Below are 25,417 nucleotides of genomic sequence, written 5' to 3' on the forward strand. Positions count from 1 at the left end.
ATGTTGTCACACACCATCACTAGAAATAAGCTCTGCCCATATACCTCCACTACAGCAAGACAATTGGAAATCTGCTCCTGGGTCTCTGCTGGAACCTGCCCCATGCACCTTATTTCACTGCTGATTTTAGCTGGTATCCTTTCATTGCAACAAACCATTAACAGTTAGTATAACAGCTTTGATGCGTTATACGTCCTTCCTGTGAAACTGAAATTGGTCCTGGAGAGCCCCAAACAGAGAAGGGCTCAAAATTGTCTGCACAGCTAGTTCAACTGACAGCAAAGCCAGTCCAAGCCTGGAGCCAGGTCACCTGATTTCAGGCTTGATTCTGACACCACCTACTGATAAAGATTTTCTCCTGACCAAATTATACTCAGTCTCCTCTGAACTCTCTTCTCACCCAGGCTCTGATTTTGAGCGTCCTTGTTTGTCTGGGCTAAGTTGATTTAATCAGAATCACCTATTCTCCATATCTTATCAGCCTCCCTATCTGATGAGGTTCCTCATCCACTACCCACCCCCCAACCTCCAGCTGACATCTGATCACCCCCACCCCGCCTTCAGCAAGAATCCTGCTACGTCCATTTAGCTGGAATCCCTGACCTCTGATGTTTCCTCTTGGTAATTTTCCATCCAGTGACACCCCCCACCCACCCCCTGTTCCTTTGCTATAAATTCCCACTTGTTATATTTGGAATTGAGCCCACTCTCTCTTCCCTATTAAAAAATTATAGTAGTCCTTCTAAATAGAGTCAGTCTTAGCATTCTTTAACAAGCCTCATGAATAAGTTTTTTTTTTAGCAGTGCCTACCTAATCTCCTTGGTTGTTAATTTATTCATGTGTACTCTTAAAAGGGTGAACTCAAAGACTTCAAAAGTCCTTTTCAGATTTAAAGTACCAGGAAGATGCCAAAATGAGTATGTTTTGTGACACAGAGTCATCCAGACACCTCCCTGGTTTGGCCTTTTGCTGCATGACTATTGATTCAGCCCACAGCAGATACAATGGTTCTACTTTGATTAACTTGAGGACACCACAGGTAGAAGCAGCTGTTGTCTTTGGTTTTTGCAGACTTGCTCAGGGGGCTTTTATAAACCTCTGATCTTGGGTACCAAGTTTCCTACTTTGAGGCGGAACCATAGTACAGCAGCCTCTGCTTGAAGCCAGGAAAATCTAGGAGAACATAAAATTTGGACGAAAAAAAAAAACTGTCCTCATCAGTATGCAAACTTTTTGAGTTAACAGTACCTGAATTACACATTGAGCACATAGATCTATAACTGAAAATGCCCTAGGCTTTCCCCTTACTCCTGGAAAGATAATTTCCTCAGGTAAACTTGCTTTGTGAAAGAAACCTCTTTATCCAGAGTTTTTTATTACTACCATTCCAGTTCGTTATTACTGGAAACTTTAAGTTTGGATCTTCCAAAAGGCAGAAAATATTTAAAACTACTTAAAAGTCTTCTCACTTTGAAGTGTGTTTTTCTGAAAACATCTGAGCCAGAAAATACAGAGGAAGCTGATCAGGAAAATGGTGAGATCAGAAGCAATTATTACAGCAGGAATTCACTCGTTAACTCTGTGTCTTAAGCAAATCACCCCCCTTCCTGGGTTTGCTTCCTTAAGGTTACTTGGGTAGAAAATGGTAATGCCTGTTTCACATTATTCTTAAAACTCTACACAAAACAGGCACAGTGTAAGAGAGCTTCAATGCTGCATTGCTCATTTGACCATTTGGTTAAACAATCTGCAGTTTCCTTTTTCTCGCTCTTTTTATAGGATAACTGTTTCAGCCATGTGCTTTATGGATTTCAGCAGGTTTCCTCTTGACACTCAAAATTGTTCCCTTGAACTGGAAAGCTGTAAGTCTTACTTCTTGATGGCTTGAGTATGCATGGTTGGAACATATTATCACATGCTTGCATATTAACAAGCATTTGAACATCTTTACATAAGTTAAATATATTTATCCAAAATTGTTTGTTACTAAGAATGATGGCAAATTGTCTCCCAAATGAGAGAAAAATATTTAATGAAAAAAATTAAACTATATATTCTGCAGTTTCCACAATGATTTTAAAGGAACAGCTCCCTAAAAAAGGTGTATTCTTGCTAGTGTTACTAAAGTAGACTAATGAATTTGGAAAGCTCTGCTATTTATGTTCCTGTATGAATCCCAATCTCTCATTAAGGAGCTTGGGCTCTCCAGAAAAACCCAACTCTAGACAGAGACCCCCTAATCAAAGCCTTGTCATTTGACCCACCAGCTATTTTTGACATGACATCTTAAAAGCTGACTATAATTTTTTGTACTGGAGGTAAAATGCTGGGGATCTCAATGAGTGTCTCCTATGTAGACACTCCCCCCTCCAAACCCATTAAAAACTATAACAGTATTTGATTTTAGAAAAAAAAAAAATTTACAGGCCCAGTTCACTTTGGGATTTCATCCAAGAGAGCTACAAAACTTAAGGGCCCTCAAGACTTAGCATCAGGCCTGTGAGTGATGGGCAGTGCTGTGACATGACAGTGCACAGCCATAGGAGCAGCTATTTGGAGAGTTTAAATGCATCATGTGGGCCCAAGAAAGCCTCTAGACTGTGTCAGTAATTAGGGTCTAATTCTTGGAGGGTTTTTTTTTTTCTTTTTGAAGGTGTGGGTATTATTAGTCTGTTGGCAAACATATATTTCAGAACCATGACATTGGACCAGACCCTGGGGATACAGAACTGTATAAAACATGTTCCCAGACCTCATGGAACTTACAAGAGCTTATTCTAATTACGAGTATGTTATTTTCTTGTCTTAGATGCCTACAATGAGGAGGATCTAATGCTGTACTGGAAACATGGAAACACGTCCCTAAACACTGATGACCATATCTCCCTGTCTCAGTTCTTCATTGAGGAATTCAGTGCATCCAGTGGATTTGCTTTCTATAGCAGCACAGGTACAGTATTTTATGTGGACAGTATATCAGCATTTATTGAACATATACTGTTTGCCAAGCTCATGTGGAAAGATCTGAATCCAAACAAGCATCCTGTTTGGCCAGTCATATCATCCTTCACCTTTCGATACAGATCCTCCCTGACTTAGATGGTATTACCTCCCAATAAACCCATTAAAGGTGAAAATGCGTTTAATATACCTAGCTTCCTGACCATCACAGCTTAGTGTAACCCACCTTAAAGGTGTTCAAAACACTTACATGAGCCTACTGTTGGACAAAATCATCTACCACCAAGTCTATTTTATAATACAGTGTAGACTATCTCCTGTCATTTATCAAACGTTGTACTGAAGGGGAAAACAGAATGGTTGTCTGGGTGCAGAATGGTTGTCACTGTATCAGTTGTTTATTTTCACGATCACAGGCCCAGCATCACAAGAGAATATTGCTGGCCTGGGAAAAGATCACAATTCAGAATTGGAAGGACAGTTTCAACTGAATCTGTATTACTTTCACACCATCATAAAGTCAAAAAAATCGTAAGTCAGGAGTTCCCATTGTGGCTCAACTGGTTATGAACCTGACTAGTATCCATGAGGATGCAGGTTCAATCCCTGGCTTCATTCAGTAGGTTGAGGATCTGGCATTGCCATGAGCTGTGGTGTAAGTTGCAGATGTGGCTCAGATCTGATGTTGCTATGGCTATGGTATAGGCCAGCAGCTGCAGTTCTGATTTGATCCCTAGCCTGGGAACTTCCATATGCCACAGGTTTGGCCCTAAGAAGAAAAAAAAAACAAAAAACAAAAAACCATAAGTCAAATCATCTTAGGTCAGGGACCATCTGTCACATTTCTGTCTTCCTCATGTAACCACCTCTAACTAGATGTCTTGCTTCCACTCAGGCCCTTTAGTCACTCTTAATACTGTAGACAGTATTTTTTTGAAAACATTAAAACCACAATTCTTTCCTGTTTAAAACCCTCCAGTCTTTTTCCATAAAGTTTCCATTTGATGGAAACTTTAAGCTTCTCACCATGATCTAAAAGGCCCTGAATGATCTGTCTCTGCCTAAGGCTTTGACCTCACCATCCACCCCTGCCTCCTCCACCTTGTCCTTCTCTCCCCACTTCTTGCTTGTCTTCAAATACTGTCTCATTCCATCTGCAGTGTTTCTGCCATGGCCTTTTCCTCTCTCTGCCTGGACTGTTTTTCCCCAATCTTTCATGACCAACTTCATTTCCTTCTGGGCTTTGTTCACATATCTCAAAGAATGCGTTCCTAGCCATCCTATCTAGAACAGGCCTCCCTCCTCTCCATCCCTCCCTGTATTTGTCTTTGCAGCACTAACCACTTCCTGAGATACATCTCTATTTGACTGCTTTATTGTCTAAATGCCTGACCTGATCTATCTGCCTCATTCGTTTCCTCCCAGCACCTCAAAGTTACCTGGCGCATGATATGCATTCTATAAACAGCAGCAGAATCAATCGATAAAGAGCATCTTGCTCAAAATAGAAAATCTATTCAAATTGGACCTGTGTTATATACTCTTTACTATGACAGACATACAGGGCCTCTTTACAGACATGTTTTGGTGTGACAACATTTATCCAAGGCTTTTTTAGAAATTGTTCTTGATCCCTGTTGATTAAAGTTACAAGTGGCCTCCTCTTCTCTGGTTATTAGCATTCTGGGTCACTTATGGCAGAACCCATATAAAATACCATTTGGGGAGTTCCTTTTGCACCACAGTGTAAACTCCAACATTTTAATTTTTTAAGAAAAATGAAAAAAAAGAATTAAGTTTAAATATCCATGGTTTTCATAATAAAGTTCAAAAAAAACAAGTAAAAAAAAATATTTGTTATTTTTTTAAAGTATATAGTTTTTTAATGTCTTGAAAGATTAACAATAGATAACTCAGAAGTAAGTATAGATATTGGGGAGATTTTCAATTTTATTTCAGCACTTCTGTATTTTTTAATTTGTTACAATAGGCACATTTTTAATAAGAAAAATTAAATGAAATCCAAAACAAATAAAAACAATAATAAGCATTTTGAAAGTAGTACTTAAATATCAAGTCAGTAATGACATCTGAGTTCATTCAACCATTTCTGAGGTGTCAGAAAGATCAGCATTAATAGGAGTTCCTGTTGTGGCTCAGCAATAAGAAGCCCAACTAGAATCCATGAGGACTCAGGTTCAATCCCTGGCCTTGCTCAGTGGGTTAAGAATCCAGCATTGCCATGAGCTTTGGGGTAGGTTGCATATGCAACTTGGATCCCCAGTTGCTGTGGCTGTGGTGTAGGAACTTCCATATGCTGCAGGTGTGGCCCTAAAAGCAAAGAAAGAAAGAAAGAAAGAAAGAAAGAAAGAAAGAAAGAAAGAAAGAAAGAAAGAAAGAAAGAAAGAAAGAAAGAAAGAAAGAAAGAAAGAAAGAAAGAAAGAAAGAAAGAAATCGGCATTTATAAATTTATTTTAGGTCATACGTAGGTGATAGTTCTGCCTCATTTTATCCAAAAATTATGAAACATGGTCTTCTGAGAGTCAAATTCAAGTACTTTTCTCAGATTAAACATATTAGTTTCATCAAAAATATTTTATATTTTGTCTTCATTCCTATCATTAAAACAACCACTGTAACCACCACTCCAAAATAAGCTATATAGAAAAAGGATAATTATAGTTATAGAACTTTAGTTTCCATTTGATAGCTGAACCACCAGGTCCTCACTTTTCCCCTTGGCATTGCCTTCCCCAATGCCTGCCAATATTAATAAGCAGGTGAGGGCCTCTGCCCCTCACCCCTTTCAGTGCTCCTCAAAATCATGCACTGTTGATTTAGAAGGAAAAAAAATTACCCTTCCCCCAACAGGATGCATTGAACAATTATTCTTTGTTGCAGCATAAAGTAGTGGCTAAAAGTACAAGTTCTGGAGAGACACCATGTAAGTCCAAATCTTGGCTCTACCACTTATTAGAAATCTGACCTTAGACAAGTTGTTTAATCCCCCTCAGCTTCAAGTTCTCATCTTTAAGCTAATTTTATAATACGCTCTACCTCATAGAACTGTGAGGATACATAACAGATTTTAATAAGTTGGAATACTGTCTGCCATATTTAACTTAGAATATTGTCTGCCATACTTAAAAAATACTAGCTAGTAGCCATCACTTTCACCATTTTTATCAACATCATTGCCTTTATTCTTTCAATGCAGAATGAAGCCTTAGCATCAACAGGCCATTGAAGGTGGCAGTCTCCATTTGTAAAAACCTTCTTGATCCTTGTCTTGGACTGACCCCCCAGTTACTCTACATCTCTTCCATTTTCTTGATGCCAACTCTCCAGTCTTTTCTCTCTTTCATAAACACCCCTTATTTCTGCTGTGCAGAAACCTGATGGCGATGGATGGAAACTTCCACCCAAAATTTGGTTCTCAGGTCAAAATTGGTGATGCCACATGCATACCAAAAGGGTATAAAGAGATTTATTTCTTCCATAATGGGATTTTCTAGAGAGAGAACAGGGGAGGATGCAAGCAGATAGGGAAGTGCCTTGAGAGAACAGGGAGGGGCACCTGGCTTAGGGTTTTATGGTAGTTAGAAAGTAAGGCTGGGGTGAAGACTTCCTTCCATGAGTCTGTGTTTGCATGGTTTAATCTTCCCACTAGTGCCAAAGGAGGGAGCATCTGGCTTTCTTCCTAGCTTGCCCATGTGTGGAGCAGAAGGGGAAGTGTATTAGAGAGCTATCAGCAGTCAAATATCAAAACTGGAGTCAGACTCTATATATTGCACTACCCAAAGTGAGGGTTCCACATCTTTCCAAAGCAGCAGTATCTGTCCTGGTTGGTAAATGGAGCTCTTCCTGGCTACAGCTTCAACAACAAAACTATCCCTGGGCTCCCCTTCCCAGAAGAACCACAGGACAATATAATATTTCTCCTTCATGGTTGCCAAAAAAAAATTATTCAGAAAGTTATAAGTAAAGAAGGAACTTCCTGACTTCCCTCGTGGTACAGCGGGTTAAGGATCTAGCATTGTCACTGCAGTGTTCTGGTGCTGCTTAAGTAGGGGTTTGATTCCTATGCAGAGAACGTGCACACGCCACAGGCACAGCCAAAAAAAAAAAAAAAGGACCTCGCTACATAAATTTATTTCAAGACTTAAAACCATATACACTAACTTGTCTTTCTTTATGAAGTACTTTCACAGCTTTTCTTTATCTCTTTTAATCTCGTAATAATTATATGGAGCTATAACATCAGAGATGCTATTATTCCACTCTACAACCATAACCAAAATTCTCAATTGCAAACCATAATGAAATGGGCTCTAACAAGAGTAATAAAGACATTGAGTTACTTTCAAAAATAATGTAAAAAAAAATGGAGTTCCCATCAAGGCTTAGTGGAAATGAGTCTGACTAGTATCCATGAGGAAACAGGTTCGATCCCTGGCCTGGCTCAGTGGGTTAAGGATCCAGCATTGCCATGAGTTGTGGTGTAGGTCACAGATGTGGCTCGGATCTGGCATTGCTGTGGCTGTGACGTAGGCCAGCTGCTACAGCTCCAATTCAACCCCTAGCCTGGGAACTTCCATCTGCCACAGGTGGAGCCCTAAAAAGACAAAAAATTATAATAATAATGAGGAAAAAAAGCTGTGGCTCAGTGGAAATGAACCCAACTAGTATCCATGAGGATGTAGGTTTAATCCCTGGACTCACTCAGTGGGTTAAAGGATCCAGCATCGCCACGAGCTGCAGTGTAGTTCACAGACTAGGCTCAGATCTAGCATTGCTGTGGCATAGGCCAGCAGCTGCAGCTCTGATTGGACTCCTAGCCTGAGAACTTCCATATGCTGCAGGTGCAGCCCTTTAGAAAAAAAAGAAAAGAAAAAGAAATGTGTGAGAAAGAAAAATGTAAAAAAAGGATAAGTTATTATATAGAATATAATATATGGTTATTAGAGAAGACACTCAGAGAAGCCATGTAGATTGTACAAAATATGACTTTAAGCTTCCTTGTAGCCAATATGAAAAAGGAAACCTGAGAATCAAATAATATTACCAACATGAGTTTGTATAATTCCAACAAGAGGCAAAGAAATATGATTTGGCTGCTTTTTGGCAGATTTATCATTGATAAGTTAATGGTGCCCGTGAAACTTTGAAATAATAAAAATGGTTTATGGGTACTCCCTCTCCCAGTCCCTCTCTGAATCCCTAGCTGTCTGGAGCCTAACTTGAAATCCAATGACCTGGCTATGGTGAATCTTTTCCTCCAGATAAAATGTTTCATTTCATTTGCTATAGCTAATAAATGGTTTATTGGCCATTGCATCAGCCATCGGTCACGTACTAAAGATTTTTTTCACCTGCAGAAACACTGCAAACACAATATATTTTGGAGAAAGGTCTTTAAAGGCCATCCTTCAAAATATAATTACAGTTCATCTCTGAACAGCAGGTATGAAACTTAAAGGAGAATCTTTCAGTCAGATCATTAAACAGACTGCAGTATGGGTTAGTTCAACAAAACTTGGGTGGAGTGCCAGGCCCAGGAGTCCTGCGCCAGTGCTGGGTAAACAACGGTGAGTGTGTTAAGTTTTACATTCCTTATGAGCACAGAGTCTCAAGAAGCAGGTCGGTTCACTGCTTCCTGTGTGGGGGTTCCCCGAGGAAACCTGTGCTATGAAAACTTTGGCTTTTTCTCCTAAGTTGGTACAATAGGCTCTTCATCAACTTTGTGCTAAGGAGGCATATTTTCTTCTTCGTGCTGCAAACTTATTTCCCAGCTATATTGATGGTAATGCTTTCCTGGGTTTCATTCTGGATTGACCGAAGAGCTGTTCCTGCAAGAGTTTCCCTGGGTAAGTCTTTCTGCACCTTTGTGAAATGTTAATATGAGAGAGATGTTGGGGAAGGTAGATAAAAACGGTGGTAAGTGGAGAGGGAAAGAGAGTGGTGGTTTAGTAGGGATCGCTACAGATGTGCTGTCAAGGTAATACAGTATCTGGGTTGACAAACTCAGGGCAGTCATTAAATCTGACGTCTATGCCAGCTGACCAAAGAGAGGGTGAAGAGGGTAAAATGATGAAGCAACAACAGCCTCACTTTACAAATGTCTCTCTTCTCCCTTTCAGGAAAATCTTCCTATCTCTTGCCCAAGTTCATTTCTCTGACAAACCCTTATGTTACAGAAGAATTCAATTCACACTAATTCATACCATACTATTGGTACCTGAATAGATTATTTCTTGGAGAAGGGGTTGCTTGATCTTAGAAACGAGTGTTATTTAGAAATTAGGGCTTAACCTAAATGCCAGAATCGGAAGCAACCACAGTGGAATTTTAGGTATGATGACGCTTAGTGGATAAGATTTCAGGTTAGAGAGACATTGCCAGCCTCGTTAACAGGTGTGATTATCTTCTCTGTCTAGCTAGTTATATGCCACTCTCCCACATACAGACTTATGGGAACAATTTCAGACCCATTTAGCAGTTATCGAGCCCCTACAAAGTGGAGCTGCCAAGCTAAGCACTTCAATAACATGTTGCTTAATGGGAACCCGAATCATTCCACTTCCCTTTTTGGCTGGTTCAGGGCAGAACTCTCTCATTTTGGCTGATTTTGTTCTTTCACCTGTAATGTTCTACTAGAAAGAAGATTGTTGTAAGTGGGTCACAATCACTGTAATTATCACACAATTCATTCCAGAAAGGGTGACTTCTAATTTAATGTTCACAAATTATACGCATACTTCAAAAGATCATTTGAAAGACATAAATCATCATTAATATTAATAATTTGTTCACCTCTTTCCCCTATTAAAAGCTTCAGTCTATAAGCATTTGAGGCTTGAATGTTTTCAAAGGGAAAAATACCATCTTAATGTGTAATTAAAATATTGTGGCTGTTCCTTCACATCATAGAAGCCTGGTCCTGACCTCAGTACAGCAGTAGGGCAGTCTAGACCCACAGAGGAGCTGAAAGGCCTGTTTCCAGCCCTCTAGACAGAACAAGAAAGGCATTCAGTCTATAAAGGTTTATGAACATGATTTTCAATAGGATGCCTGAAGCTGACTGCTCAGCACTTACACTTTGAAAATGACAGCAATAAAAGCTGGTGCAGGGGAGGCTGGGGTGAATGGAGAAGACTGAAATGCGTTTAAGTCGCCCCTGAAATTCTGTGCATCTTGCATCTACATCTGATTCCTCAGGATTTAGAAATTGCTATGATGATTTATGTCAAATAATATTTAAATCAGAAATGTCCCCCTCCTCTTTTTAAGTAGAGAACTTCAGTATTCCAGAACACTTATCCTCTCAGGCTTTTACTTCCCAACCACCCTCAAATTCTTTTGAAGATACTTTGCCCACTGTTTTGTTTTTGTGATTTGTTTATTTATTTATTTATTTTATTTATTTTATTTATTTTATTTATTTTATTTATTTATTTATTTATTTTTGTCCTTTTCTAGGGCTGCTCCCTTGGCACATGGAGGTTCCCAGGCTAGGGGTCCAATCAGAGCTGTAGCCGCTGGCCTACGCCAGCGGCCACAGCAACGCGGGATCCGAGCCGCATCTGCAACCCACACCACAGCTCACGGCAACACCGGATCCTTAACCCACTAAGCAAGGCCAGGGATCGAACCCGAAACCTCATAGTTCCTAGTTGGATTTGTTAACCACTGAGCCACGATGGGCACTCCTGTTTTTGTGAATGTTTTAATTGAAGTTTTGTTGATTTGCAATGTTATGTTAGTTACAGGTATACAGAAAAATGATTCAGAATCCCTTCCTTGATAGTTTTATTATAAGATATTGAATATAGTTCCCTGTGCGAAATAGTGGGTCCTTGTTGCTTATCTATTATATATACAGTAGTGTCTATCTGTTAATCCTAAACTCCTAATTTATTGGTGCACCCAGTGGGGAGTAGGGAGCAGAAATCCAGCCCAAACTCCATGGGACATGGTTTGAGGTGACATCCTCCAGAGGAGCGGACACCTCTTACTATTTTGCACAAAGATGTAGTTTGGGCTTAGAGGCCTTACAGTTGTTTATTTCACCTCCTGTTCTTCCTTCTCCTGTTCAACCCTACTACCAGGGTGATGTTGCCAAAACCTGACCTCTGTGCCCTGATGCCGAACTGAATCTCAGAGTCAGAGTTTGGGTGAAGGAGATAAGAATAGCTTTATTGCTTTGCTGGGCAAAGGGAGACACAGTGGGCTCATATCTTTAAAAACTGTGTATCCCAACCCAGGGGGATTTGGTTAGGATTTAATAGCAATAGTTTAAAGGTGGGATTGCTGATAAGGATCAGGGTTTGTGCAGGGCCTATATTCCTTCAATATGGCCTCAGGGGGTCTTTCCAATAAACTTCTGTGGTTCTCCAGGTTATCCAGCTGTAACCTTCTCTCTGGAATGAGGAATGTTTTCTGTTTTATTTTGTTCATTTTTGCTTTTTAGGTCTGTACCCCGTGGCATATGGCAGTTCCCAGGCTAGGGGTCTAATCAGAGCCACAGCTGTCAGCCTATTCCACAGCCATGGCAATGCAGGATCCAAGCTGCGTCTGCCGTCTGCCACCTACATACACCACAGCTCATGGCAACGCTGGATCCTTAACCCGTTGAGCAAGGCCAGGGATCAAACCTACAACCTCATGGTTACTAGTCAAATTCATTTCCACTGTGCCACAATGGGAACTCCAAGAAAGTTTCATCCAGTAGTTAACAGCCATTTGTTGGGGGCTTTAGTTCTGCTGAGGAGCTCAAAGAAACTGTGCTGTGCATCTACATCCAGGAGGATACAGGGTCCTGCTCGGTTTCAGTAGTGTCACTAAAATGCAAATGTGATCACAATACTCTCATCCCAAATGCCATTGGAGCGAATACACTCAACTTGGAATCCAAGGTTGCCAGATAAAATAAGGACACCTGGTTACATTGTATATATATATATTTTTTTTTTTTTAATGGCCACGCCCATGGTATATGAAAGTTCCTGGGCCAGGGATAAAATCCAAACCATAGCTGTGACCTGCCTGATCCTTTAACCCTCTATGCTGGGCCAGGGCCAGGGATCAAACCCACACCTCCACAGCAACCTGAGCCACTGTGGTTGGATTCTTAACCCACTGCACCACAGTGAGAACTCCTTAACCTTGTACTTTAGATAAGCACCAAGTAATGTGTTATTATAAGTATATCCCAAATATTGCATGGAATGTACTGATACTAAAACATTATTTCTTGTTTATCTGAAATTCAAATAAAACTGTGTTCTATGTTTTTATTTGCTAGATTTTCATCCATACCCCTGTCCCAACACACTCTAAGCTTCAAATAATTTGAATATTTAGTGTTCTCAAACAGGCTCTCAGGCCTATCTGCTTATCTCACCTCTAAGGTTTGTTCTGACTCTCACCTGCCTAAAATAACCTCCATACCTGTCTTTCTTTGTCAAATTCAAACCATCAGTCAGAGATGGTTCCAGGCAGATAGGTCTCTCCCGTCTTTGAATTACATAGCACTTTGTATCTCCTACGGTACCTGCTTGTTCTGCTTCATCTTTAGATGTGAGGTGGGTTGAAGTCTCTTCTTGTCTCCTCTATTAGAATATGAATTCCTTAAAGACAAGGATCATTATCACCATCTTTTTTGTTCCTGCAGTGATTAGCACAGTGTCCTGCACATATTTTGTGTTCAATACGAAGTTGTTAAACTGCCAGTATTTAGCCCACCATGTTTATAATATTTTAGTTACTAGACGAAAACAATGATGATTCATTGTTCCTTAAGACTCTTCCACATGTCGATTCATTTGCTGATTGAGGATGAATCATTTGCTGATGAAGACTCTCCCACATTTGTTACGTTTCAGAACAATAAAGGCTGAACAACATGGAAGTACCCATTGTGATTAGGCACTTCTCATAAAAGATAACAGCTAACATAACTGGGAATGTAGGATGAGTTAAAAAGACTATTATAGGAGTTCCCATCATGGCATAGTGGAAACAAATCCCAGTAGGAACCATAATGTTGTGGGTTCCATCCCTGGCCTGGCTCAGTGGGTTAAGGATCTGTGAGCTGTGGTGTAGGTTGCAGACACGGCTCAGATCTGGCATTGCTGTGGCTCTGGCACAGGCTGGTGGCAACATCTCCAGTTAGACCCCTAGCCTGGGAACATCCATATGCCGCTGGTGCAGCCCTAAAAAGACAAAAAGACACACACACTCAAAAAAAAGAAGACCATTCTGTGTTTCCATTCATTTGGTATAGAAGAGTGAGACTATTATAAAGCTGTTCAAGGATGTTCGAACCCTCAAAGGGTTAGGGACAGCTACTTTAAACACTTTATCACCCTTTAAAATTTACAAAAACAAAATTTTTGTTTCTCACATGCCTTTCAACAATTGCTAACCTTCAGAAACACAGTAACTGTGATTTCCCAAATGCTTCACAAAGGCTAGAGTACATGGTGGGATTTCGGAGTGGGGGAATGGGAAGGAAAGTTTGCCTCGTTACTCTTCTCTGTCTCTGTTCCGTCTCTATTCCATCTCTGGCCACACACTCATTCATACATTCACCCTCCTTTTAGTGGCAAATGAAACTGAAAAAAAAGTAGAAAGTGCAAGCTTCTGCCACTTACCTTGTGAGCGTAGATGTATTGGATCAGATCCAGGATGAGCCCCCAAAAGATGATACCGGAATCCAGATTCTTGTTCACATCAGTCGAACAATGAAGTCTGTGAACACACAGGCAGCAAGCAAGCAAAGTCTTTATTAAAGGAAAGCAAATAGCTCCCAGGGTTGCTGGGAGAGGGAGAAGAGCCCGATTCTCTATTGTCCTATAGGAATTTTTATCTCTTAAAAATGGGGGTGGGCACCAACATGGGGTCCAGAAAGATGTGGTTTTCTCCTATTGGCCTTGTTCAATTACCTATATCAGTCCTTGTCCAATAGGTTCTTAGCGGTGGAAATGTCCTGTAAATCTCATAGTTTCTTAGCCCTTCTCTTCTTATAAACTGAGTCACAGGGGATTAGGGATTAATGACCATTAGGGTAGAGATACACTCCCTATAGTAAACAAAGCCTGTGGGATGTTACTCCCTGGAGCCCTTAAGCCACAAATGTTAATCAATGGCCATATCGAAGAAGGCATCAAAGCCCATGCTCCTACACTGACCACCTGAGTTAGTATTCTGCCTCACTTTCTATCTCCTCCATAGGGTATGCCATTTATGTACAATGTATGCAGTCATGGAATCATTTATCAGAAACCAGACATAGCAGAGAAAGGCAACAAAAGCTTTCAGGCATGTCATCATTCACAAAGAAAAATGTCTAACAGAGGATATGCCAAATACCTGGAAAAGTAAATACTTAGGAACTATTCATTTTACTATCATAAAAGGTGTCAGAACTTCTGTGCAACAGACTCTGGCATCCTTTGTGGGATAATGGTTGCTACTTTCTGGCCTTGGAGCTGTTTTGGAATATCCAATCTATCTTCCTCTCCATCATATCACTTAATATGTTCACTCTGCCTAGGCCTACAGGGAAAATGTTTTCACTCATTTCAAGGTGAATGTAGATATCTATCCCTTCAAAAGAATGCCCCACAACATAGCTACTGGAGGAGTGAACTGACTCAATATTTCTAAGCGATGCCTGCAGGCCCTACTGCCATCACAAAGGCCAGTGAACCTCTCCATCATGTATGGCAAAAAAATGGCCAATGAAACACAAAGATAAATAATTCTCCCCTAACTGAAGGGCTCTTAGGATCCCATACGTGTTCTTAAGAGTTAATATGGGTGAAACTGTAAGGTTCAGGGAAGGTGAGACCCGGGGGCCACACTAAATATTGTCTCAACGTCTTCTGGACTATGAATAACAATTTGAAGAGGTGGGAAGATAATTCACTAATCCCAACACAGGGCCTTTCTTTGGCAAACAGTCCCTTCATATAATTCAGAACCCCTTTATTGCGATGTTAACTTTAATGGGCTTGGAAGGAATACGATTTGTCAAGATTAATGTATTTCTAAGGGGTGGCTCAAGACATAATAAGCGTGATAAATGTGTTTAATGTAGCTGTAATACTCCAAGTTCTATTGCTTTAGGAATTTATATATCAGTTTTCTCATCCTTTAATCCCTGAACTGAACAATCCCTTCTCCCCAGTCTCTCTCTCTTTTCTTTTTAAACAGGAAAATCTAGAATGCTGGTTTAAAAATAAAGTTACTGCAATTTGGTTGGACTAAGCACCCTTTTATAGAAAATGACTGATAGTTTATTGCTCTCTGACAAATATAGATAATGTAGTTACCTTTTATTGACTCAACAGTCATCAATTTAAAATACATGGCAAGATTATGTATTTGTATTTTTTTTCCAAACCCTTATTTTGTCCATTAAGCCCCATGTTACTGTTCATTGAAAAAAATTCAAGTTCTAGCTTCCATATCTTAGAAAACCAATAACAGAAAACATTTTTAAATTTTTTTTAAAATGTGGTAAGCTAAAAAATAGAAATGTTCATTTAGGATTCATTCAGTATTACCACTGAAATCCTGAAGAGAATAAGACTTTTGGCCTCTTGAAAAATACAAAATAACTTAATAAACTTAGAGCATCTGGCCTCAAAGATTTTCCATATATAGAAATTGGTTTATAACATTAAAAACAAAAGGAAATTCCCTTTACAGGGTCAGAATGAGAGGCCACACATTTGCAAGAAAAAAAGCATGGGTTCTGCACTCAGAGAGAAAGGTTTCATTCCTGCCCCTGACAAAACTCGGGTTGATTAGCCACTCTCCACTCATATTTCTTTTCTGCAATGCATGGTTAATATTTACCCAGGTTTGTGGTGGGTAAACATTCAATAAAAGCAAGTAAGTTTTATTTAATAATCTCAGCTTCCGCTAAACAGACGCCTGCACTATTAATAAAAAATTCACACTTCGTGTTTATGTAGCAAGGAATGCAAACAGCATCTGCTGCAATGCACATTGTTGACATTATCATTGTTGGGGAAACCTGAGACTCAGTGAGCCAGTGGCCTGCAATTGATGGTATTAGCTGGAGTGGCCTTTAGGTTTTTTATTCTAGAGCTCAAATCAGTGTGAAGGTATGATTCCTGGCCTTCCCATCGTGACTGTCAAATTGTCAAGTTGCCTTGGTCTTGACCATCCAAAGGAAAAACCTAATTTGAAACTGAATAGCCCTATAGAGTTGTCATTGCCTTTGATATAGGCCTCCCTCAGATGAGAACCTTGCAGAATTATGGAATTTGTAGAAAAGGTAGAAATGTGTGGGTGAAAGCTGTCCACATGCTGTGTCTGTACATTTAGGAGTAAATCACAGTGCTTATCCTACTGTTTGGGACTCTGTCTGTTGATATTAAAATGTCCTCACAACTTATAAAAATCATTAAGGATTCCATTTACACCTCCCTAGTGGGAAGTTAAGAAATAAAACCATGCCAGCCAGTGTACATTTCAAATATTTACAATACTATACTTTCTCTCCAGGCAGTATTCTTGCAGTGTCCCTCTGAGAAATTAGATGCAGAATAGCCCTCCCCAAGACTGGCATTTTATTAAGGAAATCTCAGTCACTTCTTCTCCATTGTCCCCCAGAACCTTGATTTCATTACCTCTGACACTCATGGCAGAGATTAAAGAAGGGAAATGAAGAGAAGGAAAGGGAAGGGAAGGGGAAGGGAGTGGGAAGGGAGGAAAAAGGGAAAAGAAGGAAAGGAGTGGGAATAATGGAAGACAAGGGAAAGGAAGGCTAGGGAAGTACCTGGCCTTTAGCAGTTGCTTAGTAAATAGACTGAGCTGGGTCTCCACTGCACATTTCTGTTCTGAATCTCAGTTGAACTGTAGTTTCAGTAACAAGGCACAAAGTGATAGCAATAATGATGGCTTGTAAGTATTCAATATGAAAATGGAGACAGCAATCTTTAATGCTACCAAAGATCACTCCCTGACAAATGAAAAATTAAAGACATGATGACAATTCATGAACCGTAAAAGTTGTGCAACGATGGGGAAGCATAGTAGAAACGGCATTAGAATTTTTTTCTCAGAAGAATTTTTAAAAATAGAGTACACATTTACTTTTCTGGGGTGGTTAAAAGAGGCCCAACTGAGGGTAAGGCACAATGGATCCTTAAAGACACAACTGACTCCATGAAGACTATTGGGAGGGAAGGAAATATCGTGGACAGTGGGGCTAAGGGTGAGAGAAAGAAATGGAAAGAAAAATCCAAGAGAGTTCCTTGCTTAGGCTCAAACTATGTACTAGATTAACACACAGGGATTCCACACCCCCACGTGCCTTTGACCACCAGAAATCATTCTGGAAATGTGCCCCCTGGTGTCATCCAGCACCAGAACTTGGAACGGAATGGTTATGTCACTGAGCTTATCACTATTCTTGAACGGCAGGAATCACCACGGTGCTGACCATGTCTACCATCCTCTCCGGGGTGAGCACCTCCATGCCCCAGGTGTCCTACATCAAGGCTGTGGACGTGTACCTGTGGGTCAGCTCCCTCTTTGTCTTCCTGTCAGTCATTGAGTATGCGGCCGTGAACTACCTTACCACAGTGGAAGAGCGGAAACAGTTCAAGACAGGGAAGGTACTGCCTTGCTTTGACTATTGGATCTTTTTTGGAATGTGAAAAAGACTATCCTCATCTAGGCCCTCTCCTGACAGCACTGCAGCCCTTGGAAGAGGTCCAGGTGCCTTGGCAAGATGCAAGTTTATGAGATGATGACAATTCACTGTTGAATTTTAGTCTCTCTGCTCCAGGCTGGCTGGTTTCCTCAGCATCCTCATTCCCCTTTGCAGGAGATTTTTGTATGAGGAATTTCTCTCAGTGTGCTCCACTCCACTGACTCCAACCCTTGAAAAGAAGGGGTTGATGTACAAATCACATCCTTTCAAGTAGATGATGACAATAATAATAATAACAGCTAACATGTAATGAATGCTTCTTACATATTAGCATTGTGCTACCCACCTAATGTATTACGTCATTTAATTCTCAAAGTAACCCCGAGAGATCAATACTTTATCATCTTCATTTTATAGAAGTGAAATAAGAGCAGATGCAGAGTAACTTGGCCAAGGTCACACAGCTTAAGAGGAAGCAGGATTTGCTCCTGGAGCTCCCTGACTCCAAAGGCTGTGTTCTCAACCGGTAAATGATAGCTCTCCACTAAGAGCAAGGATTTATTTTCCTTTTCTTGTCACTCAGGACTGTGGGAAAGCGTAAAGGAAGATTCTTTTCACAGTATACTGGGAATAAGGTTCCTTCTGGGCTCTAAATGTTCTCACATGTTTCTTGTGACATTGTTTTGTCAATCTGGCTGGCTAGATTCATCTCTACCTCCTTCATTTCACAAAGTATTGGGGCACCAGTTTCCTGTTATTATGAGAATGGGGATATTTTACTTCAGACACCTAACAGATCAGATTAATTTGTTTGGTATATACATGTGTGCATATATATAATATACATATGCATAATGTCAATATGATAGATTCACATTGGTTTAAGAAATTCTTCCATGAGCATTTACGCACACCCAAAACATTCTTTGATATTTTTTATACTTCTAGTGAAAGCATTTCTATCCTCTTCTCAAACTGAACCCTCATTTCAGCTCCATGATGCAGGCCTTGCAGAGATTATTATCTCTATTTTTAAACTGAAGCAGCAGAGTTTTAGTGAAGTAAAGCAATCTGCCAAAAGACCCACGGCCAACCGAGCTGCAATCGAAATTCTGATCTCCTGTAATGCTACTTCATTCTTCTATTTCATATCCTTTGAGTCAAAGCTGTAAGAGAAGTTGATTTTGTTTTATTGCAGATGCTTCCATTTCTTTTGTGGACAGCATTCAAGTATGTGTACTTCTCATGTACATACGCACAGTGACGGCTATGCAGGTGTGAGAAAATCAGGAGCTTTTAGACAAGTGTGCGGTGATTGGCATGTACATGTCACCTGGGATTTGTTAAGATTTTCCTTCAGTGGGTCTGGGGTGGGAACTGAGAGTCTGTATTTCTAACAAGCCCCAGATGCTGCCGATCCATAGCTATACTGTGAATAGCAATGATTTGGATTATCTGTGAAGTGAAAGGTGATAGAGAAAAATGTGTGATGAGGAAAAGAGCTCTGCTCTTCTTGTTTTGTTTTTATGTGGGGAGTGGTTAATCCAAGAAAGAAGCACTGAAGTGATTTTGGCCCACCTCTCTAGTTCTTTGTTGCCCAGATAGCTACATGTCCCTACCTCCCCCACCCGACCCCCAACTCCCACCACACAACACGTGTTCACACTACCTATTTCGTTTTTTTTTTTTTTTTTTTGGTTGATCAGGTTGTACACATCTTCTCTGTACCACAGAAAATATTCTTTTACTTAATAAGCACTGTTCACTTTGAAAATTATTTTTGATTTTTGGGTTTTTTCCTTCTCTTGTCTTTCTTTTTTTTTTTTTTCTTTTTGGCTTTTTGGGGCCACATTTGTGGCATATGGAAGTTCCCAGACTAGGGGTCAAGTCAGAGCTGTAGCTGCCAGCCTATACCACAGCCACAGCAATGCAGGATTCAAGCCACATCTGCAACCTACACCATAGCTCACAGCAATGCCAGATCCCTTAACCTACTGAGCAAGGCCAGGGATCAAACCCTCATCCGCATGGATACTAGTTGGGTTTGTTACTGCTAAACCACGATGGGAACTCCTGTTTTTGATTTTTAATTGTAGTAAAATAACAGAACTTGTCATCTCAATTGTACACTTCAGTAATATTAAGAATATTCACATTGTTGGAGTTCCCACTGTGGCTCAGCAGGTTAAGAATCTGAGTTGGTCTCTGTGAGGATGCGGGTTCAATCCCTGGCCTTGCTCAGACAGTTAAGGATCTGGTATTGCTGCAAGCTGTGGTGTAGGTCACAGGTGTGGCTCAGATCTGGTATTGCTGTGACTGTGGTACAGGCCTGCGGCTACAGCTCCAATTTAACCCCTAGTCTGGGAATTTCCATATGTGCAAGTATGGCCATAAAAAGAAAAAGAAAAAAAAAAGAATATTCACATTGTTGTACAACCAATATCCAGAAAGTTTTCAACTTGCATAACCGAAAGTTTGTTCTCAACCCCCAATTTCTCCCTCCCCAACCTCTGGAAACCACCATCCTAAGCATCCACTGTCAAAATTGCAATTATTTCAAAGAAATGCCCACCATTCATATATTTGTGTGACAAATGAAAGAGCACAAGATATGGAGTCAGAAGTGATGCCAAACCTGGCATCCTAGCTCTGTGTGCCTGGCTGCCTCCTAAACCTCATTCCAAATTTGCGAAATGGTGGAATTTCTTCCGTTACCTGACAGGGTGGTTCTGAAGATCAAATGACATAATACATGCATTTGAAATTTTTGCAAATTGTATATACTATACAAATGTTAGGTTCTTATTGTGATTGGTGCCCAGAGAATATACTGTGAAAGGGTAGCAGTTTTAGTAGAGATAGCGAGAACAGGCTATTTGAGATGAGAGATCTTTAAAGGGGTGGGATGCTCTGGTGAGGGGCAGAGAAGAAAGATATGTCTGAAGGTTTAAGAGCTAATCAATGATACCTCATTCCTCTATACCTGAGTTGGGCAACCAGTTTTAGAAAGAGGTGTGGAAGCCAGACAAATTGGTATTATGATGCTACCTTTGCTATTGATAAATCACTTTGGACAAAATGCCTTAGATCTGTGAGCAGGAGGTCCCACTAATATTTCATCACAGTGTTAAACGTACTTACTATCTTGGTCACCAGCGAAGCTAGACAATTCAGGATTCCCCTGTAAGGACAGTCTCCTTTACCTCATTTCAGAGAACAAACCCAGACTTGAAGCAGATCCCAAAGTGACTCAAAATTGACTAAGACACATGCCAGTTCCTTCCTTCTTCCAAACCCCTCAGGTGGAGTGATTGAGGGATGGTGAAAAAGACCAGGAATGTTTAGCTATGGATTTCCTCCCTATGAAATCATGAAGTTAGGCGAAGCTCATTTCCTACCACTGCTACTATCACTGCCACCACACACCTGTCCCAACCATCCCCAGATACCAAGAGCCAGGAGAACAGCAAGAGCTGTGGAAAATGTGTTCCTATTGTTGACCTTTGCCAAGAAAGGAGAAAGGAAGCTATTTAATTTCTTATTCCTTCATCCAAATGTTTTCCTAATTCTAGGACTTAGAATTCAGCCTAAAACAGTCAAATCCATACTTTAGATATAATATGCTTTAGCTATGTGCAAAGTTATAAACTAGAGTAAAAAATTAAAGGCCAGTTCTAAAACTGTTTCTGTTGAAACAGCCTACTTAAAATCTTGTGGAAATTAGCACCTACTGGTAAACTGTGCACTGAAAGATTTAATCAGTTATGTAGATCTAAATTATCACAATAGAGAAAGAAAATGCTACCCTTATTTTTCAAAGAAAATTATTTATTTTTAATATAGTAATGACATTTTTGTTGAGATAAAACTGTGGATGTCCAGTGGGATAACACAGAAACACTCTGGGTGGCTAGCAAAACCACCAGGGAGACTGTACATAGTGATTCTATCCTCAGATCGAGAGCTGAATATATTACTAATGTTATTATTGGCTGTTGGTTAGTAATTCAGTCTTGATGTCATTTCATTTTTATTTGATAATCCCCATGTCCTTTTAATTCAGTAAAAATAATTTGGTTGTAGAGTCAGTGTATGAACCAAATATACATTTTGGCAGAATTGCCTCTGCAGCCTCTGATTTGAATTCTGAATACTTCCAACCAGTAGTAGCCTGTCCATATTTGTTCATTTTTTTAACTTCTTTTACAGATCAAGAAAGGATTTTGTTTTCTCAGAAAGCAATTTGTAACTGTTGCTTTCCAGACACAGTTCTGAACCACTCTCTCCCTCAGAGTAAAACCTTAAAGGAAAATTGTAGTTTAAATTCAGCTAGGGAGTTCCCATCATGGTGCAATGGAAACGAATCCAACTAGGAACCATGAGGTTGCAGGTTCAATCCCTGGCCTCACTCAGTGGGTTAAGGATCCGGTGTTACCATGAGCTGTGGTGTAGGCACACACACGGATCAGATCTGATGTTGCTGTGGCTGTGGCATAGCTGCCAGCTGTAGCTCTGATTAGACCCCCTAGCCTGGGAACCTCCATATGCCATGGGTGTGGCCCTATAAATAAATAAATAAATAAATAAATAAATAAATAAACAAATAAATAAATAAATTCAATCAGGCAGTGGAGCCAGAAAGCATTGATAATTCACTCCTTCCAAAAAATAAGCCAATTTCTAGTTGTTTAATTGAGATATGTTAGCACCATTTATAGGTAATTTTCTTTTTTTTTTCCATTTCTTGGGCCACTCTTGTGGCATATGGAGGTTCCCAGGCTAGGGGTGGAATGGAGCCATAGCCACCGGCCTATGCCAGAGCCACAGCAACTCGGGATCCGAGCCCCTTCTGCAATCTACAGCACAGCTCACGGCAACGCCGGATCCTTAACCCACTGAGCGAGGTCAGGGATCGAACCCACAACCTCATGGTTCCTAGTCAGATTCGTCAACTACCGAGCCATGATGGGAACTCCCAGTTATAGGTAATTTTAGCAAAAATGGGAAGACTTGGCCACTTTGAATTTTAAAAGAGCCACTAAAATCATTCCTTACCTCATCCCCAAATTCAAGTGTAAATGGGTCATCAGATGATATTGTTCCGTTTTGGGACAAAAAAATGCACTGATTAAGTATACTGTTATGTTTTCCCTAAAGAGGAAAAATACATTGAAAAACAAGTCCAATTGGTTTATATTGCTCTTCTGATAAATCATATTCAATTTCAACTCACAAACTTATGGCAAACAATTCACACTACTCAAAAACAAAGAGGGAGGAGTTCTCGTTGTGGTGCAGCAGTTAATGAATCCGACTAGGAACCATGAGGTTGTGGGTTCAATCTCTGGCCTCACTCACTGGGTTAAGGATCTGGCGTTTCTGTGAGCTGTGGTGTAGGTTACAGATTTGGCTTGGATCCCGAGTTGCTGTGGCTCTGGTGTAGGCTGGTGGCTATAGCTCCGATTAGACCCCTAGCCTGGTAAACTCCTTATGCCGAGGGAGTGGTCCTAGAAAAGGCAAAAAGATGAAGAAAAAAAAAACAAAGAGGGAAAACCTGAAACAATGTTCTCTCTGAGGAAAGGCACGTTAAGTTTAACAGTCCCTCAGGTCAGGACTAAATTAGAAAACACTGACAATTATAGTTGTGATACATTTATTTGTATAATGCTAAAATATCTCTCTAAAAATCCCTTTTAAAAAATGGATGTCTAAGATGATATTTTCCATTTATTATGAAAATGACTTTTAATCAGACACCAGAAGCAAAACCAGAATTCTATTCTTTAAAATACTATTCTTAGCATTTATTGAAACTATTTTTAAAATCTGATTTTTTAGATCTTTACTGTAATTCCTACTCCTAAAACCATATTCATTACTTACTAACAAAAGTCTTTTTGTCAGCTTTCTGGAACGTACAATATTGATGCAGCTCAAGCTATGGCCTTTGATGGTTGTTATCATGACAGTAAGACTGACATGGATCAGACTTCCTTTTCTCTACACTCAGAAGAGGACTCCATGCAAGGAAGATCCACAGGTAGCTTCAGCACAGATTCACCTTGTATAAGGAGAAGAAAATCACTAAGAGGACATGTTGGTAGAATCATTCTGGAGAACAATCATGTCATTGACACGTATTCAAGGATTTTATTTCCCATTGTGTATATTATGTTTAATTTGTTTTACTGGAGTATTTATGTGTGAGGAGTAATTTCTCATATATAAAACTTGTTTTGGAGTCAGATTATGTTAACAACAACAACAAACAGTTCTTAACTATGAGTTGGATGGTACTAGACTAACTTAGAGCCAGCCAGTCACCTCCTCTGGCTTAAAGATTTGAAAGTTGACTGATTTACATCTAGAAAAGAGTTTAAGGTCCTATGAGAATTTGACTCCTTCTCTAAGAGTCACAGGCATGTATGTTATGGAAAAACAATTTCCATAAGGAAGGTCTTTTTAACTACTTCAACTGGACCCTCCTTGCTTTCTAAATGTAAATTATCTTCATTTAACTATGGAATGAAGCTGGACTGGGACAATAATTCAAGGAGAGTTTCTTCCTTAGTGCTAGCCAAGTACCTGATTACCTACCAGAGCTGAATCCTCCTAAGTAAGAACGTCATCATCAAAGTGGTACCCCAGACACTCACACAGCTGAGATTCCCACGAAGAGCCTCCCTCCCTCTTCCATCTCCAGTCAAGACTTGTATCTTCCTATTAAGTTTCATTTATTATTGCTGCCAAGGGGGACAAAAAAAAAATCTAAACACACTTTTTCTTGCCATCCTAATGTTAAATTAATACATTAACCTTTGAGAGTTCCCATTGTGGCTCAGCAGAAACAAATCTGACTAGTATCCATGAGGATGCAGGGTCCACCCCTCATCTTGCTCAGTGGGTTAAGGAAATGATGTTGCTGTGAGCTGTGGTGTAGGTTGCAGATGAAGCTAGGATCTGGCATTGCTGTGGCTGTGGCAGCAGCGTAGGTCAGCGGCTACAGCTCTGATTTGACCTGTAGCCTGGGACCTTCCATATGCCTTGGGTGAGGCCCTAAAAAGATTTAAAAAAAAACAAAAAAAGAGAGAGAGAGAATATAGTAATCTTCAATACTAGCGTCTTGTTAGGCATAGTTTTCATAGCTTTTTGGGGGATATTTAATTAATTAGTTATTTTGTTTATCAAACATTTATTGACTTCCTACATGTGTCAGGCACCTTATTTGGTGTTACATACTAAAAAATGAATACAAAATGACATTCGTATCATCAGTGAATCCACATCATAGTAGGAACAGTGAACCAGTAGCTATAATAAATAATAAATGTAATGGATGTCAAAATAGAATTATATAAACTCTATTACTTATATAAACTGTACTACCTAGGTTCTGAAAAGGGAATACCAAAAGAAGGAAAAGAACATTCACAAAAGGATGTGGACTCTCAATTTATAAACAACTGAATATACTTCCAGACATACCACTGAGTGAAAAAAATTGAGTGAAATGTATATATTTCATAGCAATCTATAGTAACTTTGGTTGAACCAAGTCAATCAGGTTAAGTGGGTATTAAATACATGTTTGTTAAGTAGAAAAACCTCCAATGACCAGCATTCATATTGTAGATTGACAGTGTACATGCTTTTCTGTTGAGTATTTGTGAAAAAGATTCCATTTAGAGATAAGCCCTTGGTAGGAAGTATGAAATAAATTAAACAGTGTATTACTTTCAGTGTCTTGCCATTTATTTTAC

General features: G+C 39.8%; 1 protein-coding gene across 1 annotated transcript in view; it reads left to right on the top strand.

Moving 5' to 3' along the window:
• GABRR3 (gamma-aminobutyric acid type A receptor rho3 subunit) overlaps nt 1–24,535 on the top strand; it is a 38,393-nt gene extending 13,858 nt beyond the window's left edge. Inside the window, exons 4-8 of the mRNA XM_021070697.1 lie at nt 1,781–1,863; nt 2,811–2,951; nt 8,677–8,829; nt 17,426–17,619; nt 23,562–24,535. Coding sequence (XP_020926356.1) covers nt 1,781–1,863; nt 2,811–2,951; nt 8,677–8,829; nt 17,426–17,619; nt 23,562–23,864 — 874 coding nt within the window. The 3' untranslated portion in view covers nt 23,865–24,535. The remainder of the gene's footprint in view (nt 1–1,780; nt 1,864–2,810; nt 2,952–8,676; nt 8,830–17,425; nt 17,620–23,561) is intronic.

The sequence above is a fragment of the Sus scrofa genome, chromosome 13, assembly GCF_000003025.6.
Source record: "Sus scrofa isolate TJ Tabasco breed Duroc chromosome 13, Sscrofa11.1, whole genome shotgun sequence".
In the NCBI taxonomy this organism is placed as follows: Eukaryota; Metazoa; Chordata; class Mammalia; order Artiodactyla; family Suidae; genus Sus; species Sus scrofa.